The 21,842-nt window shown below is 37.0% G+C and overlaps 1 protein-coding gene across 1 annotated transcript; it reads right to left on the reverse strand.

Moving 5' to 3' along the window:
• Positions 1-47: 47 nt before the first annotated feature.
• OTULIN (OTU deubiquitinase with linear linkage specificity) lies at positions 48-16,852 on the reverse strand. The gene is made up of 8 exons (XM_087961166.1): positions 16,241-16,852; positions 15,546-15,767; positions 13,945-14,253; positions 9,828-9,904; positions 8,598-8,701; positions 6,506-6,649; positions 6,137-6,262; positions 48-295 (listed from the first exon to the last, which is right to left on the reverse strand). Exons 2-8 carry the CDS (start codon positions 15,743-15,745, stop codon positions 101-103), a joined length of 1,155 nt encoding a protein of 384 aa, XP_087817292.1. The 5' UTR covers positions 15,746-15,767; positions 16,241-16,852; the 3' UTR covers positions 48-100.
• Positions 16,853-21,842: the final 4,990 nt, after the last annotated feature.

Genomic DNA, 21,842 nt, shown 5'->3' on the forward strand with positions numbered 1-21,842 from the left:
TTATTAAATTAACTGCCACAATCCAAATAATATTCCCAATTAAGAAGTTTGCTTTTACATCATTTATTCAGTTTATATAGCTGGAAGGGAATCATATTGCTTATAAACTGGTCTCTTCACACATTCGGGCAGGAATATTGTAATGTCGGTCATCTTCTGTTATAAGGGTTACCATGGGCCAGGTTTCTTTGGGATCATTGGGATAAAGAGTGATGAATTCTTCTGTTTTGTACTTATACAATCGATAAACCTGGATGGTGTGCTGCAAAGCATAGGCTAGGAGAAACATTTCAACCTAAGAGACAGGAAGGAGAACACAATGTGATATTATAAAGAGACAAACATTGAGGTAGATTTGATTTAATTGAATTAATGGTAATAGGTTTCCTCCCCATGCTTTCAGACTGCTGATCTACATAGGATGCTATACACACAGTGTCAAGAATGCAAGGCTCCACCTTGACCTACTATATGTGCATATACTTAGGTTTCTGAATGGCCTCAAGAAGAAACCATCTCTCTCTATATGTGCCTGAAGTTTCAGTTATTTCAAATTTAGGCGAGGCTAAATAACTTGGCATCTTCTGGCTATTTTGACTTCAACTCCCATCAGTCTAAGACAGCGATGTCAAACTCAAGGCCCGCGGTCTGGATCCAGGTGCTTAGATCTGGCCTGTGGGACCGCCCTGGAAACAGCGAAGGACCAGCCCAGAGTGCCTCTGCCAGCAAAAATGGAGCTCGGGAGGGCTGTGTGTGGCCCTCCCAAGCTCCATTTTCGGCTGTGATGGCCTCCTCAGTGCTTTGCTAGAGAAAAATGAAGCTGTTGGGGGGGGGCATGTGTGGCCCTCCTGAGCTCAGTTTTCACTGGCAGAGCGCTGCAGGAAGCCATTGCAGCCAAAAATGGAGGCTGGGAGGGGTGCCCCCAATACGAGTGATGTCAAACTGACCATGCCCACCCCATCCACACCTACCCAGCCCCCCCCCCAATGAAATCGAGTTGGTCTAAGCAGTACGAGCTTAAGAGAAAAGACTGATAATTTTATCCCACCACATTGGTGGCCATCAAGCTACCTACCTTAAATTCTACTAAGACTATATGAACTTTGGAAAGCCATCTCCCCCTCAGTTAGCAATGATTGGGGACCTTCCTACAGTGTCTTCTTACCCAGATCTTTGTTCTTCTATAGCTGCAGCTCTGCTTCTTCTTTACAGCTTCTTAATTGCACTCCACTGATGCTTTTTGTTAACCTCAAGCTTTTCATTGTCAGGCTTTCAATTCTCTGTGTTGTTTAACTTTCCGTTTTCTCTGCCCAAAGCCCTCAATCATTTTTTAACAAGTGGGAGACTGCAAGCTCACTGATCTATTTGTAACTGCCAAGGAATATAATTAGAACACTTTCTCATGGGCTGACCTTTAAAATTCCACCTAGTTGTAAATTGTCAAGAATGGAACAATTTGTCTCCCATTCTCCTCCATTGGCTCTCATACAATGCATCATTTAGAAGTAAATGCGGCAAAGTTTTGTGATATGCAGAACCCAAATAACTTTATAGTACACAAAACTATTGTTAGTAAACCATACAACACTTAAGACAACCAATTCCCACACTTAAAAAAAAACCTGATAAGCAATGCTCTGATATCCACCAGCTGCTGTTCAAACACTGAAAAGTACCCTGTTTCTCCAACAATACGGCCTCTCCCATAGGAAGTCCCAGCATGTTTTATAGGCATGAAATGAAATTGAGCCCCTCCCCGCAAATTAAGGCCTATATTAAAACATGTGAAATGGGGGGGAAATGGCAGGGGGGCTTGCTGTTAGGAAGTACTTTTGTTGCACACCTGGATATGGTGCTGCCTGCGTTGACCCCGATACAAAGTGCCCCACCAATGCCGAGGTCAACATCCAAGCCGTCGCCGCCCACCTGCCCGAAGACGCAAGGGGGGGGGGGGAATTAAGTCACCCCTGAAAAGACGGCCTAGCCATTTTTTCGGGGCTCAAAAAAAAAAAAAAAAAGACCCGGCCTTATATGAGAAACACGGTACTTTGAGGTACTTTTATACAAAGTCAGGCAGATTGACTACACAGAGGGAAAGAAAAGTTAAAAGTACTGAGCATGCCTATTCCTTCTGTGTTTGTTTTTACTTCCAGTCAAATCGTGCCAAACTATCGACAAAACAAATTTCATACTCATATTCTGATCCTTTGCTTTCTTAAGAAAATTTACATTCACTTTTAATATAATAAACTGTTACTAATACTCATGAAGTAGAAACCTTGCTCCTATATAAATCTTGACAGTTACAGCTCATACAACAACATGCAAAGTCTCCTCACTGCAGGCAAGAGAGAGTGCTACAGGGGTGTCACCAGGATTCCCATTCTTCAAATGTTTGGTCCTTCCAAACACAAAGGAACTCTGCCTTCAACAAGGCTGCAACTAATATATTCCCAAACTAATGTTTTAATTTCTACATTTTAATCTCTGTATGGATTTGTGATGATTTGCATTATTGACTTGTAACCAGCATACCACCCACCTCAGTGGGTTTGCAATATATGCAGAAAGATCTTTATAGGCACATTTAAGGGCAGAAATCTGAGCCAAGCAGTTTTCTTTGCTCTGGTACTCAACGTTATACAAGCCTTTGGATAATTTTTTTTATCTCTAATCCTGTGAGGGATTTCAACAAGGTATCGTTTTGTTACAAGTACTAGTTTTTTTTCCTTCTCCTGTGAAGTCACCAAGAGATTTAGAGCAGCATTATCAGTATGCTGACTCTGTACCATGCAAATACCATATAAATTAGAACCACGCTGTGCAGATTCTAATATGTCTGACACAATGGATTGAATGGGGACTACTAATTGAGTTTACAAGAAAAAAAAGACTCAGAGAATGTGCAGTTCCTGAATCTTAACGTTGAACTTGCTCTGGAATAAAATATATCTAGCTTGCAAACTCCTCCTCCTAGAATTACCTTTCTGAAGGGATCCAGGCGGTTGTGATGACACTAACACCTTTTATGACACTGAACATATATGCTATCTATTGTCATTCCAGAAAGAAATGGCTTAGCTGCAATGACTCCGACACCATAACGCAGGGGTCTCCAAACTTGACAGCTTTAAGACTTGTGGACTTCAACTCCCAGAATTCATCCTCCAGTCATGTTAGCTCAGGAATTCTGGGAGTTGAAGTCCATAAGTCTTAAACTTGCCAAGTTTGAAGATCCTTGCCATAACGTCACATCTTGATTTGTTATTTTGTGCTCCGTGAGGGGCTGCCTGCCTGTGTATGGTGTGAAAATAGGGATGAAAACTACATTCAACTTGAAGACTCCTGTCCTCTGCACATGGTCACCTTGAATGCTGCAGCGGATAGAACTGCACTGCAGTCATTTTGCTACAACGTGTAAACTTTTGGTATGAAGTTACAAGGTCTTAACTTGGAAACAGAATATTGGAGACTTCTGCTTCCATTTAGTCCTGCTCCTAATTAGGCCACATCTTGTGCATATATATTTTTCATACTTGGAAGCTATCCTGTGGTGCTTTGGAACAGCATCCCAACAGAATTACACCATAAGCCAACCTTGTTCTAGCTCAGATGTATGCCAAAAACACTTCTATTCACTCAGTGTCTGATATATTACCCATGGCCACTATCATATTCCTTCAGCTTGTATTTATGTTGTATTAATTGTGCTTTTAAACACTGATCCAGAAATCAGATCATGGGGTAATCCTAGAGAGACATATATGCTATGGCTTTTCACCCATTCTCCCAAGGTCTTTCCCAGCTACCGACTGTCCTGGAATAATTCTTTGACATTGACACTAGTATTAAATACTGGTTCTCTTAAATGCAATTGAACTAATTGCTTGACCTGGATTCAAGGCCTCCTGTGAATACGTCTGGTTGATTCATAGATAGGTGGTTATTTGGATTTAATTGGGAAGGATTGCCCACGCTGTCTCGAAAGCAAAGGGACAAAGAGCCAAGAGTTCACTAACAGGCGCCTGGCACCTCTTTTGCCTTTCATCACTCTTGTCTTCAGTACAATTGACCTCATTGCACAGACAGGATCCACCAGCTGACTAATCCACGTATCATAAAGCTACATTGACATCTGGTACTGCATTCATCATAGCCTATGGGTATGTGTTCTTCTTCCCTAACCACTCTGTCCTGGGAAGGCTTTCTCCAGGTCTTTCACAGGCTGTCTTGTTAATCTTTCATTTAGTAGGTATTAAATATTCGATCCATAAATGCAAGAATTGTGCTTACCTGTTCAAGGCCTCCTGTGTGACCAATATTCAAGTGGTTTCCATATTGGAAGGTTGCTGTGTCTCGGGGGGGGAGGGGGGGGGGGGGGGGGGTTTGGTTTTTTTTTTTTTTTTTATTTTTTTTTTTTGTTGTGGGGGGTGTATATAATAAATTTTTTTTTTTTTTTTTATTTTTTTTTTTTTTTTTTTTTTTTTAAAAAAATTCTTCACGGGTTTTTTTCTTTAAAAAAATTTTTTATTTCATTCATTTTTTCCACTACAACAGGAAATAAAGAGTGACTAGATAACTGGGATGAAAAGATGATCCTAGTGAAACTAAATGAGACCCTTCAACACAACTGGTATTCAGACATTGTTTTGAAGTCCATCAACTACTTAACATCTTTAATCAATTGGTACCCTTGAATATTCTCTGAATATGCTGCAGACGGCTTCATTTCCGACCCATTAATTAAACTATTTAAAATGTCCAAACAGAGAAAATAAAAAAAAACCTTCTAATTGCAATTTATCATTTTCCAATTATTGTGAATTGTCATGATCAACTATAACAACTTTATGAAATATATCGCTTATTAAAAAAGGCAAGTGCCTAAATATAGTAATAAAAAAACTCCATATCATTGACCTATCATGATGAAATGCAGAAATATGTATTGCAAAAATTATTTAACATTTAAATTGTCTGTGCAACACACAAGATTGATTTCTAAGCAGTTTTTGTGCAGTTCTATTTTTATTTTTATACACTAACATTATTCACTCTTTTCCAAAATACTTTTCGAGATACTTTCAAAATAAAAATTCAGTTGCACATCAATATATGTAGCACAGAAAATCCAGTCTTGACATTAAGTTATTTAATAGATCTATATCTCGACCTTTTGAAAGCATACCTGTGCAATAGTGTTAAATTTAAAACAAGAGAATCTAATCCTAAAAATATAATATATGCAAGAAATGTTTGTGAAAGCTAAGATTAGCTTTGACAAACATTTCTTGCATGTATTTTATTGTTAGGATAAGATTCTCTTGTTTTAAATATCAAAATAAGGAGTTTTAAATTAGCATTCTGAATTATATTTCACTTTGAAAGATGTTCTTCTCTTCCAATATATTCCATCATTTGTCAGCAATGCCCAACCACATTTAACCTAGAATAAAACTGTTAGGTTCTGTACAAAACAATACACGAATGTGGATTTGTAATCAAAAGTGTGATATTTAATTAATGGGAGATCACTTCAACCTTTTATTACACTGTCAGTGAGCTTTGGTGATCTTTCTTGAACACAAGAAATTTAAAGTAGATTTCATTATGAAAAACCTGCCCTATGATTGATCAGTATGTCCAACCTGTGGCTCAGATGTTTTTCAAGACACACATATTTCTGCTCAGCAATACAAGAGTGGCTATAGGATCTTCCAAAACTACTGGGAGAGTTACCATGATAAATAAGGAATAATCACCAGTACTTTCTGCATTTCATCTCTGACAATCCTGCCCTTAATAACATACTTACTGTAGATTTATTTATCCAGAAAAAGACCAAGTTTACTAACATGAAATGCAATCATAAACTTGTTTTTCTTTAAGGTGCTACAAAATTCTGATTTTATTGCTAGCTCAACTTACATCTAGAAGAGGATCTAAACAACCATGTAGCAAATGAAGGGCCACCTAATCATGTTCAATACATAATATAATTAATTATAATCCAGTTAATTAATTATGGAACTACTTAATTCCAACATGCTTTACTTTTTAAATGTTTTGAAATCAAGTTGTATAGACAAGACTGCTAAGGTGCAACTATGTTATGTTCATACATCATGTCTCATACCTTTCTTTTTAGTAACATCAAACAATTTTTAATTTCATCCATCAGGCTTTCCACTTTACTTGGCCATGCGTGCCTCAGTCGCCACTGAGTGATCCATTCATATCTGACCATCAGCTTCTCTGGTAACTAAAAGGTTCAGATATTAAATATTAACACGTGTTAGAAAGTTGGAAAATGATTATTTAAATATCACATTTGTAATTAAGATTCTTATTCCCAGAAGCCTAAAGCTATTTAATAAGCCATCTAAAGTTTTTTTTTTAAATGCATCAATTTTCCAATAAACATCTATGGCGGATGAATAAAACACCAAAGCAGAAATGATCTTAAGTTTGCCTATGAAATAAAGTGATTGAATCTGAGGCCTACCGATATCAGGTCTTCTTTCTGGAGCCACTGAGGAAGGTGACAAGCTTGGCTGAGTGCTTGAAATAGTGTCGCTCGGAGAGCACAGTAATTATCTCCTCGCACTCTTCTTATTGAAATAAATTTATGTGAAACAGCTTCATAACCCTGTATTAAAAATAAAAATCACAATCGGATAGAGAGGATCCTAACTCAACACAATAATGGAGTTGTAGAAGTTACCTAGAGTTCTAAGCCAATCCTCAATATTTGTCAGATGTTAATAATCACCCATTAGCCTACAACTGTTAACTTGTTGCTGAATACATGCACTATGACTATATCATCCATAGTATTCCCAAATGTCATGTTTGGACACCCTCCCAAAATAACATAAAATAAAATACATATTTAGAACTGGCTGGAAACTTGTGAGATTTGGCAATCTACAAAATCTGATTAATTGTAGACATTTGCATCATTATCATCACACAAATTCAAATCCTAGCCCAACACCCTGAAAAGACTGCTACTAATGTTACAGCTTCATTTATACAATCATAAACAATAATCTAATTCCCAATTTAGACTACCGGAAATGAAGCCGGAGAGGCCTTAGAATCACATCTTCCCCTCCTAATTCAACTTTTCTTTTTGCATGTGAACAGAAGGTAATGACACGTTTCATTTAGCCATATCAATTCAAAGAACCTGAGCTTCACTCTAAGCTCCTTTAAACAAGACTAGATAAAGCAGCAATTTGATGTTCAAGTTTGGTAACAGCTTAAACATTGTGGAGAAATCTTGTTATGACAAAAACTTTGGGAAGAGGGGGTGCTGAGTGAGTTATGCTAAGGAAGAAGATGAGGCTGTAAATAAGCACTTCTGATCAGAGATGTTTGCCTGATATAGCAAGATTCTCTTTCTATGCCTATATCCTTTTTTAAATCCCACCTTTATTATTTTTTATAAATACTTCAAGGCAGTGAACATACCCAATACCCTCCCCTCCTCCTATTTTGTCTCTGAGGCGAGTTAGGCTAAGAGAGCGACTGGCTCAAAGTCACCCAGCTGGCTCTCAGGCCTAAGTGGGATTAGAATTCACTATTTCCTGGTTTCTGGGCCGGGTGCCTTTACCACTAGACCAATTTGATTCTCATACTTATTTTACTTGAACAATTGCTCTATATCTAACAATTCTGGGAGTTGAAGTCAGCATATCCTAATGTTGTCAAATTTGATAAACATTGCTCTACATTTTGCCTATCCACTTCAAGTAGAATTACAATTACTAAAAAAATAATAATAATCTCCACCCACTTCCAAAATTGGAAACTCCAAAGTTATCTTTTTACATATTAAAAATGAGATTTGATTCTCAGGTTTAATGCAAATTGAAACTGGTATGATACATAATAAGATTAGCCATTTCCTCTCTTTTTTCAAATCTGCAAGATTCTTATATGCCCAGGCCAAAAGTACGCCTATTAGGCCCTTCATGGAACATGCCTGGATTATTTGCAGGGCCACTTATCTGTAGCTGTGTCTGCCTGTCCCACAAGATCTGGGAGAGTGAATATGTTTCAAATTACCTCTTTAAAACCCTGTCATCTGTGTCACTGCACCTGGAATAGCATCCTTGCCCTAAGATTTGGATGGACATGTGCCCGTTGGCTTCTGCAAGGCTTTAAAAACTCCCCCCCCCCCAAGCACTGGGACAGGATTTTGGATAAACCCATCGAGTGTATCTTTGCAAACATAACCCTCACTGAAACATCACAATGAGAAGAGCTGGGTGCACCTTGAGCTATTTGTATGCAATAATAATTCCTACACAGCATATGTACAAAACAACCATACAAATTAGATTAAATCTAAAGGCCATATCTTTTACAATTTCCAAAAATAAACTTTATTTTTCAATCTTGCAATTACCAAAAATACAAAGAACAACTTACTCATGATAAACAATTCATACTGTCTTTTTTTTGTAAATATTAAATCATTGAGGTTTCATTAGCATATGTCTATATTTATTACTATGTTTTCAAGAAATCAATCTGGATTTAGATCCTGAAAAGAGAAATTCCCTACACAGAGAAACAGGAAAACAAACCTTCCGAATACATTCAGCATGAGATGTGTTTCCTCTCCATTCTTTCTGGCAATAATCCATGATATCTACTTCAGGTTCAATACTTAGCTTATTTTCTAGAAAATCTGAATTTAATCAACACAAGAAAATTACATTTAATTTAAACATCAGAAAACTCTACTCCACATTTCTTTAAAAAGTAATATCCACGTGCAGATGGAGATGGCCAGGATTTTCCATCGGTTGCAGACTCCCTGTATCTGGAATGTTTGATCCTCTTTGGAATAAAATACAGACACTTTTAACCGGTAAAATATAATGTATTAATAAGTGTTCCCATTTACTTCCTAGTGTAAGGATGTGTCTTGCATGCAGACGCAACAAATATGAAAACGAATATGATACTGCGTGCACCAAAAACCATGTCATGATAAAAATCCAGGCTCTGGTTTAAAATATGTCAATTTAAATATTACTCATTTAAATATTGCAATGTTTTATATATCTTATGCACACATAATTTTGCAGCAAAAGGACTAATTAGAACTGGGTGCTATGAATGACAGTTGTGCAGATCTTTGAAAAAGTGCTTTCCCGGTATTGAAGATTTGCATAAAATACCTCTTTGAAACAGCCTTGCAAAGTGTCATTTTTAAACAGTATTAAATATACACGATATAGCAAAGGCCACAGTCAATATAAATTAAATAAAATGTGGGAATTGTTTTCTTCTAAACATTTTTTTACGCATTTGACACATGACTTTTGAACATTCTTAAGTACAGTAACTTTAAGTGCTATTAAGTCTGCTGTTAAGAAACTGGACAGCCACTTGTCTGAAATACAGTCTCCTAGTTAAGCAGAGGGTTGGACTAGACGACCTCCAAGGTCCCTTCCAGCTCTATTCTGTCACTAACTTAATTTTTCTCTGACACTGACAAATTCTAATGTAATGATATCCTTTAGATTAACTACTGACCAATTCATTATACCTTGTATATTTGCATAGAAAAGTAATTATTATCATTATCATTAATTCCGTTGTGGAATTCAATTTGTTTGGCCTTTATTATGTAATTTTAGTCTTCATTCCAAATTTTTATTTTGTAAGCTGCCCTGAGGAAAAACACTAATTTTGAAGGGCAGCATACTCTACCCATTTTTTTTTTTAAGTCAACAAGTGCTAGGTGTTGATTTAATGCATGATCTGGCGTAGGCCTTACACTATAAAGAAATAGTTTTGAAATGTACCTGAAGCATCTGTCCCAATCTCAAGTAGCACTTTCTCTCTCTCTATTTCATCTGCATCACGGTACAGGTCCTCCTCACTGCAACAACATTGATATACACTTCACGTAACAGGAAAGACTGAATTCATAGAGATATCTTTGTCAGCGAGAGGAGCTAGGCAGCTTTTCCCAGGCAACAGTTGTCAATTAAGGTGGTCGGTGCTGCAAAACTGATTTGGAAGAAAGGCTTCAGTACTCATGCAGCACCCCTCTTCTGCTCATTAAAGCAACTGAATCATTTTTTCAAGCTTCTGCCCAAACTTGAAAACAAAAAGAGACGACTTGAATGACAATTAAAGCAGATGCGTCTTTTTTCCCCCAGGCGTATGTATAATTTGGAGTTCTTCTGGCATATTGGAGAATTTTTCCCCATCCCCTCATTTAAATCCATGTGTAACTGGTATTAGGGCAGCACATACTTTAAAATCTATACAGAAGTGCTTTGGAATGTGCATAAATGCAGCACTTCTCTTATCGATATGATATATGTATACATCTGAACTAGACTGTTGTTTTTCTGGGTCATGTTGTTTTTCTGGGCATGTGAGTATATGCATAATTTTTATCATGTTTATATAGTATATATTGGAGATTGTTACCCTTTGAGAGCTAAATGCAATGATATCTCATTTTAATGAGATTAGTGTACACTAATGCTGATTAGCGTACATTTAAAATGACAATAAAGTTCAATAAAAATTCTATTCTCAATTAAAGCAGCAATCTCATTTTTCAGCTGCTTCTGAATTGTTTGTGATGTGCGCATAACCATTATACACACACACACACACACACAGAGAGAGAGAGAGAGAGAGAGAGAGAGGGGAGGGGGGAACTACGTAAACACATTACAAGTACTCCAAATTATATATCCTCAAAAGGAAATAATTTGAAGACATACCTTTACTCCTCTGGACTATAAAATCTCTAACAGATTGTTGCCTCCCAGATTAGAATGCATTTTGTTGGTGACTGCAAAACCTTAAAGAGGAATTAAAATTAGATTTTATTAAGAAAGTAGCTAATATTCCAACAAATACATACATAAATATAATAATGTTGCCCTCGTAACCTCTGGGTACAATAAAATGCCTGCCATCAAAGGAATGGGGAGAAAAATGATTTTGCACTTAATGTTAATATAACTAGAGCATTTCCACCTCTATAGCATATTTGGAAAAGCACAGAAAAAGTAGCACCCTGGAAAGAGAAAGGAAAGGAAGCCTGGGTATTCCACTTGATTGTGCCCCATATTACCGTGTTTCTCATATAATAAGGCCGGGTGTTATTTTTTTTTGAGCCCCGAAAAAATGGCTAGGCCGTCTTTTTGGGGGTGACTTCATTCCCCCCCCCCTTGCATCTTTGGACGGGCAGGCAGCGATGGCTTGGATGTTGACCTCGGTGTTGGTGGGGCACTTCATATTGGGGTCAATGCAGGCACCATATCCGGGTGTGCAACAAAAGTACTTCCTAACGGCAAGCCCCCCACCACCATTCCCCCCCATTTTGCATGTTTTAATATAGGCCTTAATTTAGGGGGAGGGGCTTAATTTCATTTCATGCCTATAAAACATGCTGGGACTTCCTATTGGGGGAGGCCATATTGTTGGAGAAACAGGGTAGATGTTCAGTTAACGGAGAGCAACTGACTTCAAACGAGGCCTTTACACTCAATCAATTAAAATAAGAGTACATGATATTCCGAACACAAAATCCAAACCCTATTTTATGCAATATTCCGTTAAAGCTTTTAAGCTGCATAAATATTTTCCCATTTTTACTTTTGGTGATAGTCCTTTTAAATATATCAGCTGAAGAAAAAAAACATTCTTATTTAGTTCAAAGGAAGTTACGGGAAGATTAATTTTCCCACAAGCAGTTTTATGGTATTTTGGATGTTACTCTTGCAACATTGTGTCATTTTAAATCAGTAGTTTTTAAACTGTACGACACTATTACTTCTTTTCCCAGTCTCTAATTATGTGATTAGCTCACAAAAAAAAGAGACGGTGTTTTACATAAGCACCTCAGCAGTGTCAATCCCAAACTGGATCCTTGACTCACAAACAATAACAAATTGCATCCTTAACCCAGTTTAATTATTATTGTTTTAAATGAAGCTCTCCCAACCTGACACCTGTTAGAAGATAGTATATAACTCCAATAGTTTTTAGTTAGCGTATCAACTTGATATGTAGCTTAAAAAATAACTTGGATCTAGGCAGATGGGATATAAATGAATACTGAGAATAATAATTCAAATATTGTTGTAATGACCCACAACAATGGAATGACATTAGTATTTTTCTAATCTTCCTCTAACATCTCTAACTCTTTTGCAGGAAAAACCATTTTATTTTTGTTGCATCAAGCTGTTGCACAAACTCTTGCATAGTTATATGGAGGTCCAACATGCCTGCATCACAAAAAACAACAACCCTTTCATATTCTCAAATAATACTCTCTAAATTCTGAATAATGTATCTCTGAATCCAACTCTGCTTCACTTCCTCCTCCTCCAAAAAATTACTTTAGCTATTTTCAAAGGGATAAAAACAGTGATAACAGCCAACTTGATGTCAAGGTGTTACCATGTGCATCAGATAGTAAAATGAACATACAATTACTTACAGAAGTCTAGTGAGCAAACTGCAAAGATGCTCAAGGGGAGGTGCATCATCACCATCAAAATGCATGCTAAGTCATCCCACTGGGCAGGAGAAGACAGCAATCTGTGATTTTTAAAGACTTGAAAAACAAAAGCAGCTTTTAGGTTTCACAGGCCGATACTCCACTTCTTTGTCTAAAAGTTTAAGTCCCTAAGAAGCACCTGGGCTCCCTTTATCAGCTGTTGACTTCCATGTTTACCAATCTAGCATCCTCCCATCCACTTTGATCTTCACTGGGAATTTCAAAAGTTGCAGTCCAATGTATCCAGACAGTTTTTGACTCTTTTGATTAGCCAGTTGTGAAGTACACAAATGGCAGGATGCTATGATGGTCATAAATGTGCTCTAATAGCCAAATGCCTAAACTGGCAAATACATGCCTGCATGTCTGTGCCAGGTCATAAAAGCAAGGATTGATCATAAAGTTACAATTTCAATGCAGCGTAACTTCAAATGGTTGCTTAAAGAGATGGTTGGTCATATGTATTTAGAGATGTGTGTTTTTATCTCTAAATACACATGACCAACCATCTCGCTTAGCAACCATTTGAAGTTACAATGCATTAAAAATTATAACTTTATTATCAATCCTTGCATATATATTCACACACACATACATATGGCAGTTTGATGAAGGGAACTTTCAGATATAATGCTAGATCAACAGTAAGTATAAAAACACTGTAAAGAACAGCAAAATATAGTTTTCTTTTGACAACAGTTAATTCTTGATGATCTTTAGTAAACTGAACATTAGAGAAAACAGACTGTGTTAGACATATCACGATTACAGAAATTTTGGGCACAATGGCTTGTAGAGGCTTCACATTCCCTTACATGCCTTTATTTTTGTAGTAACGGCTTTGAGAACTTTTGTATTATGGCTCAGCATTCTGGATTAAGAAAAAAAAACCAGGGTATTATCACAAAAATCTTTACCATGAGGTAACCACCTCATCCTATATAACTTTACAAATCATAAAAATTCTAGTAAATTACTGAAAGATCAAAAAGAATTAGAATGCCAAATAGGCAGACTTACTGAAAATGGATTCCCCCCACACCAAGGAAACAAAATTAGCCAAATCTAAATCAATTTTAGATTTAAAAACAAGGCTTCAAAGGAGTTTGAACTGCAAGTTAAGAAATAAATACACTTAAAATGGTCTTAAGTCTTAAATATAATAATGGGGATGTGGGAAGAATTTAAGCAAGAAAGTGGAAACAGCAGCTCATGTTTCTTTTTTCTTTTTTGTAAAACAGCCTGCAGGCAGCCAACATTTTGATCCTACCATCATAGAAACCACTAAAGTACTTCAGGCAAATATTAAGCACCTGGAAAAACCTCCATTAACTAAGTCACAAACTTTGAAATATACGGTCACAACAAAGCTGATGGCAGGAACTCACAAGTCTACAGAGAACTCCATTGGGCAAGGGACGATTGATGCAGGCAGCTCTTTCCTTTTGAGATAATTCTCTTGATGGACTACAGATGATTTCAAGACATCGGCTTGAGCCCTCTGCAAGTGACATGCACTATCTTCATTGGCAATTAATTTGTGGCTGATGCTTGTGCTTGACATTTTATCACAAGGAGGGCCTTTTTCTTTTTTGGCTTTAGAAAACGATAGACTAAAAAACCCTTTTCTCCGTTTCTCTTCGGTGATAACTGGAGGCTCTGATGCCTTCCTTGCCTTTGGCTGTGTCATTCCAGGGCTATGAGAAAAATAGGCATATATGTATGTGCTGCATTACTTATACAATTACATTTAAGGTAAATGTTAAGCCTGAGGAAAAGTGCTTGGCCAGACCTGACCAACCAAATCCCCAGGTTGAAGATGGCCAGATGCTTCTCAGTTTGTCACTCACTACCTTGTGGCTAGTTCTATGAGGGAGGTTTAATGAAGATCCATTGTATTGCCAGAAATGACTAATGACACAGAGAGAGATATGGCTAGAAAATATTCCAATACAGGAATGTTTATTCATTTTGAAAGTTATATGATGTTTACTCTTCACATGACTATTGTAAGAAAATTAAAAGTATATTGCAATTGAATATAATTTGATTGGCCTAGGAACAAGGAACAAAGTCTAATAACGGATATCTAAAATGCCATTCAAGATTTAGAAAATTAATCTTTCTTGTATGAGTTTTAACTTTAAAATCGGTGCATATTTTATCAGACATTCATATTTCTTAATAAGCAAAGCAGCTTTCTCCAACTTATTGTCCTGAGGTGATATTAAACTAAAACTCCCAAATGCTCAGCCAGTACAGTCAATGATATCTTGGTTAGAAATTCTGCAAACTGTAGTCTAATACATCTGGACAGGACTAGATTGAAGGAAAGTGGCTATAAAGCAGTAATAATAAGAAAAAGAACAAGACAATAAGCTAATGCTGCTATGGAAAAAACATTACAAAAGTTTGTTTTCCACATATTTCCTTCTTTCCTTTGACTTTCACTTATCTAGAATAATAAAATAAACACTTTCTGCTGGATTGGGAATCCTACAGCATTTTACTAATCTATGATGATTATGCCAAAAAAATGCAAATGTGTTTATGGGAGCACAATTACTGCACAATATTTAATATTATTATTAAAGCCTCATCCTGCCTATCTATCTAACGCCAATTCAAGGTATCTAATCCTTCAATCTCCTATTTTATCCATAACAACAGCCCTGTAAGGCTTAATTGGGCTGAGAGGGAGTGACAGGTCCAAAGTCACCCAGTAGGCTCAGCTCCCATTCTATAAATAAGGGGTCCAAAGAATTCAGCAGCAAAGCTTGTTTAAACCATTCAGATGTGAGATGAGAAGAGAATCTGATAAAAGAAACAGCAAAAAGTATCCCTTCCCATAAACCTTGGTGGTTACTGTTCTTTTAAAAAGTAGTCACTATCACTTAATGTACATTTCTTCCCAAACCAGAATATACTGATTTTTTTTTTAGCAATACAAGCAGAGCTTGTTCTTTATTTAGCCGATGATGGAGCTTACCTTTCTTGGATGGATGGTACCTGGATGCTACTTAGCTTAAATCGCTTAGTATCATCTGTCACCAGGATACTGTGGGGACCAGCATAAACTCGACTCTCTGGATGAGATTTTTGCTTCGTTAGTTTATTCTCATCTTCTACCACAGCAGCTTTCCCATCATCAGCTATCTTGCATAACAATTCATCTTTATTTGTGCTCATCTCTAGAGGGTTGGCCCAATGACTAATAAAAGAAGATCGGGAAAAGACAGGATTTTAAACAGCTTACAAGAAAGGAAAAACCCAGCCGGTCACAGATATAATAGGCACAGTAATCAATACAGGGAGTTAACAGGGCTCCCTAAAATAACAATCCCAAAAGCCTTTGGGAAACGTTAAGGGAACCCCAAGAAGATCAAGTGAAGTTACTATAATGGGAAAACTGTAAGTAAGCCCCAAGAGGTCTAAGTAAAGTTACTATTAAGTAAAGTGCGTTTTATTTAAACCGAGGATCTTCTTTTAAGGAGGTGAAAAGGGGACTTCAAAACTCAAGATCTGAATGGTTAGCTATCGTTTGCAAACGTCCCATTAGACGCAACGGGCAGGAAACTTGCAAAAGATCAACGGAGGGGTTCCGAGACCCCGAATTACTCACACTCCCTTAAAGCGCTACCTGAATGGAAACTACAGCTTAGAGCGGAGTATCGGTAATATTACCTTTTTTATTGCAGTAAGGTCTCGTATTATCGAACGACACCAGAAAGGAACGCACGGGCGTTTTGCGGAATCGCTTTTGCTTCCGTATTCCCCGTAGATTGCTGAGGCTAGACATATACGTATCAGAGCTCACTTCCGAGTTCGCTTTGAATTATTGAGAGAAAATGTACTGCGCAATTAAAAAACAAACAAACAAGCCAGCCACGTTAGGAAGCAGAAAGTGTGTCTGCAATCTCCACCGTGACATCGCCAGATATAACAAACCAGACTGGAATCCTTGATCTTTGCAGCAACGTGGTTTTTTTTTTTTTTAAAGAATAAAAACTTGCCTGCAAATTGCAAGTCCAAAGCGTGAACCTCATGTTTTCCTGGGACCGGAAGAAAAATTGCACCGAAACCCACTATATTAAGATTCCGCGTTTGAAATAGCGTTGACTCCAGGTTTAATTTGAGGGTTTCGACTCAAGCGTTTAAAATATGTTTCTCTTTTAATTGGCGCAACTCCTATTCCCCCTAAGGGAATCAGTTTTTATTTTTATTTTATTTTATTATTTTATAGAACAGGAAGGAGGCGTGTTCCTTCTCAAGCAAGCCCTTTGCAACTGTCCCCTCCCCTATATCTCTACGATTTCCGCATTCACAGCTACCTCTTGCAACCTTCCTTCTCTGACGTCTGAGTTGCATCTGTGCCAGCTTTTCCTGAGCCCTGTTAAGGCTCGGATTTTCCCCGATATACAGAAATAAATAAATAAATAATAATAATAATAATAATAATAATAATAATAATAATAATAATAATAATAATAATAATAATAATAATAATAATAATAATAATAATAATAATAATAATAATAATATTATTATTATTATTATTATTATTATTATTGTTATTGTTGTGTGTGTGTGTGTGTGTGTGTGTGTATTATTATTATTATTATTTTTGGGGGCCAGCTCTCTCCCCCTCTTTGGCCTTGGATCGCAGCAGCTTTCCAGAGATGGAGTCGGATAGGAACTTCATTTGGAAAGGCGGCTCCTGGAGGCGGAGCCAAGCGCTAGGAAGCGTTGCCCTTTTCCTGGCAGACTTCATTACTGGCCTCCTGGAATCCACCGTTTGGTAGAACCCATGCGAGGGTTAGGAAATAGCAATGTTCTCTCTAAGTGCAGTTACCACGCCAGTATTGCTTTTGCGATAGGTAGAAGTGTTCTTCCTTCCTTTCTTTTTTTTTTAGGAAAGCTAATGTAGGAAGTTAGCACCCTCCTCTCCTAGAAAAATGAAATATTCTAGGAAATATTAAAAAGGCAGAATATTTCCCCTAAAAGAGAAGTAGAAACTCAGAGAGGCAGAAACTCAGCCCACTCCCACCTTTGTTAATGGGCCATTAAGGCCTGGGGCAGTCTATTCTACATAACAGAGATCTACCTCCTTCAGACCTGGCCATTTAATTGCCCTTCATTGCACCACCCACCCAAGTTTCAACCAAACATAGCACACAGACAACCTACAAAGCTAGCTTATTATTACCTTTATTGTCAGAGTACAATATGTGTTCAATGAGATTGGCTGAGCCTCCCTTCGTGTGCACACACACCCAACACAACTCACAGTGAGGATAGAAGTCCCTAACCCAGTCCCAACCTTAAACTGCTTTCATCTCTGATAGCAACCAATCAGGATACTCTTCCTGTGCCTTTGGAAGTTCAAAGCCAGAGACGGTATAAAACCCAGGGACTCTTAGCATATCTTCCCTTTTCTTTGCCAAGAGCTCCGAAGCATCTGACCCTGTTCATCAATAAACCTTCTTTCCAAGCAACTTCCATGATTCCAGTATCTTTTTCCCCACTTGGAACTGAACCCAGAAGGATATTTCTTCCAACACCAGGAAAAAGATTCCCTTCCTGTACTGAACTGTCTCATTGAAGACTAGGAAGGGATGGGCAAAGAAGGCCAGGAATGTAAACCAAGGGAATAAAACTCCCAGCAAAGTCACCCAAGATGTCAAGACCATCCTGGTTGCTTGGCTAAAGGGAGATGGCAATAGTGTTTGTTTTTGGGGGGGGGGGGAATGTTGGAGGTAGAGAATTGTTTTAGGGAAAAGGCAAAGGCATCAATTCATTCTGCATGGCAGAAAGCATGCAAACCGCTCTTGTATTTTACCAAGAAAATCACATGGGTAGAAAATATAAAATTTTCTTAGGTTGCATGGCACTCTACCTGCCACTGTGGAAGAGCTGAGGATCATAATATTATTTATGTTAAGGCTGGATTAAAGAAATCAAGATGTCCTGTTAACTGATGATGTTCTGAAGAAAACCCAAAGTTGCAAAGAAAACAACAGTGGGAACATAGAATGTAGGAAGCATGAATGGGAAAACTTAACATAGTGAAATGTGATGTTAATCAATTGCATATTCATGTCTTAGGGATCAGCAAGTTGACATAGTCTGGAACTGAATACTCCCAGGCAGAACAGTGCAGTGTTTACTATTCAGGTTATAAAAAGCAAGGAACACCATTGCTTTCGTAAATAAGAATGGTATTGCAAGCATAGTATTGGGCTACAATGCAGTTTAATTCAAGGTGATATTCCAATCACTGATGCAAAAGAAGAGGAAGGTGGTGGGTTTTATGGTCAAGTTTAATTAGAAATTGGCAGAACATTCCAGTAGGACATGCTGCTTGTGATTGGATTGGAATGCCAAACCGGAAGTAAAAATGAGGAAAATTTTGAGCTAACTGACCTAGAAATTGAAGTGAGGCAGGAGAACAATTTATTGATTTCTGTTAATCCAATGATTTCTTCACACCTTACTGTCTTCAAACAATTAAAACAACACCTTGATGCATGGACGTCACCAAATGGTGTACAAAGAAATCAAATTGATTCTCTTACTGCTAAAAGAAGATGGGGGAGATAAGTTAAAACATGAAAGACATGTATAGATGTTGGCTGTGGAACAGATCACAAATTGCTTATGTGCAAGTTCCAATTTAAGCTAAAGAAAAAAGCCAATCAATTTCTACAATATCATCGTGAGCATGTACCCATATTTTAAAGGAGAACATCAGAAATCCTGAATGCAAAACCGCTGGTTCCAGGTTTGGAAAGAAGTGAGACAAGATTGTATAATCCCCCTTATTTATTCACCCTATATGTCAAATATATTTCAAGGGAAGCTGGATTGGAAGAAGATGAGCATGGTTTTAAAATTGGAGGAATAAACATCAATTATCTATATTATGTTGATGACACTATCTGAGAGTTGAAAAGGCATTTTCATTATCTAGTATACTAATACCAAATAACCATACTGACAAAGATCACAGGCATGTAGACAATGGTTTTTTCCCTATGACAATCTACGGAAATGAACACTTCACATTGAAAAAAGTAGATAGGAAGATTATTGGCACTTTTGGTTTTGGATAAGAGTTCTGAGCATATGAAAGACACTGACTTCAGATCACATCATTGTCATCAGGAGTGTGATACTGGTGCTACAAATGTATCACTATTAGGGCTGCTGTATCTGGGTGACAAAAATAGTTGTCTATCTGAACTCCCAATATGGAGATCTGTTTAGTGTTTTGCAAAAGCTGTATTGTTTATGCAGATATAGGACGCTGTGTATGCTGTGTACCTTATGAAGTGTATGAAATACATATTTAAAAGGCAAATTGAGAATAATGTTTCTCAGGGATCCACCTTTAGGGAAATGGCGATGTTTATAGATGGCGCCTAGTTATCAAGGAAATTAAAACATAAAAAATTCAAAAAGCCCACCTATGGTAATTCTGTTTCTCTTTTTAGATAAGGAAATATTTCTGAAATGATGACTCAGAGGTGCATGGGCTGTCTAGTAGTTCCCTCTATAGTTTCTTAGTGACGTCATTGAATGTCTTTGTTACATTCGTGATGAAAATAATAATTTTAAGCATAAATACAGGATAGCTGAAAAATATTAAGAAATTCAGATACAAAATGAATTCATTGAATAACAATTTAACAATTTAATCCAGTTTCCAGTCTGACAGAAAAGAAAGAAGAATGACCAATGCATTTTGGGGCATACTCTAAAATATACCTTTGTTGCAGTTTTCTGGAAGCAGAGGAAAAGCATATTGAAAGAATGTGACTTACTTTATGATGTCTCATTAATTTGTAATCTAAGCTTTTGCAAATTTCTTTGTTAAGTCCGTAGCCTTCCTGTATGCAGTGGAAGCAAAAGCACAAAATAATTCTTCAGGCCAGCTGAGACTGTATATAGAAATAGCTGCATTAAAGAGCATTGTGATGGCTCTAAGTGACAGCTTGGGTGAATGGTGCTCATTTTTGTAACTGAATAGAATCAAACCAATAAATTGATATGGAAACCAGCAAAGAGTGAAGTTACAGCCTCACTTGACCTTTTTCTGAATAGGAATTCAAACAGAAATGCTCCTTAGATGATTACATTGAATCTGCATGCTGGTTTTATTGTGAATGTTTTTATTAATAGCAATAGTTCTCCTATTGGTGAAAAATAGATTTACCTTCTGTTACAACCTTTCTCCAGGGATCAAGTCAAATCCTGATTTAAGATTTACAAAGAATACATGTAATGCTTCTAGGGAGGATAGAGAGTGCTGGACTGTTTCTCTGCCAGATATAAAATGTCAATCAATCTATTTTATTTATGTCCCAAAGTCCCAAAAGCAAGTTACAAATATGATCTAATCCTGCCATTAGATAAAACAGTCTAACAAATTAAATATTTAACAAATATTACACAATGCATTTAAAACATCAACTGATTGATTTTTTTAAAAAAAAAAACTAAATACCTTGCTTTATAGCCATAGTTAAAATTGGGCTGTTGCCACTATAATATTAGATGTTTCATTTGTAACTAATCTTTTTAATTAGTCTGAAGGATCTCCTCCTGGTTTGGATTTTAAAATAAGACGGATAATTTCTTTCTAAAGATTCTTTTAAAATTCGTAAATATGGTCCACTGTTTCAAAATCTATAACAGTACATGGACAAAAGCTTAGAAAGATGGGTTGCTATTGTTTGAAATCTACCATATGGCACATTTGATGACAACACATTTAATCTGGAAATGAAAGCAAGGGAGGAGAAACATGATTTCAAATTTCTGGATTGTGTTATTGTTATGGTATTGGTGTCTTGTCTGTACTACCTCAAAGGGCTGACACAACTTCCCAATACCCATATTCCAAGCCACATCTTTCCAGTTCCCTACAATAGCAAAAGTGTAAGAGCTGTGTCAGCTCATTCTCCTTTTATTTCTCACTGAACAACTGAGAGGGATGAGCAGGTGATATATGAACAGGAAGGACTCATCCACAAGACAAATAAAGATTAATGGAATACTATGGGGAATACATTGATGGAGTTGATTGTAACTGGTAGCTGAGGATTGATTTAGGTATTGATTAAGAATGACCCTATAGAGTGGGAACTTATTTTCATGCTTATCCTTAGAAAGATCAATGTTTAGAATAGTAAGCAAACCTCATCACTTTTTTGTAGTGAGCCTAGTTTGATTCTTTCAGGGTGAAAAACTTTTATAACTGGCTTTAATGTGTGTGTAGGTTTAT

This window comes from Notechis scutatus, chromosome 3, assembly GCF_049901735.1.
Source record: "Notechis scutatus isolate UNSWTSFEM ecotype Mainland chromosome 3, rNotScu1.2, whole genome shotgun sequence".
NCBI classification, from domain to species: domain Eukaryota; kingdom Metazoa; phylum Chordata; class Lepidosauria; order Squamata; family Elapidae; genus Notechis; species Notechis scutatus.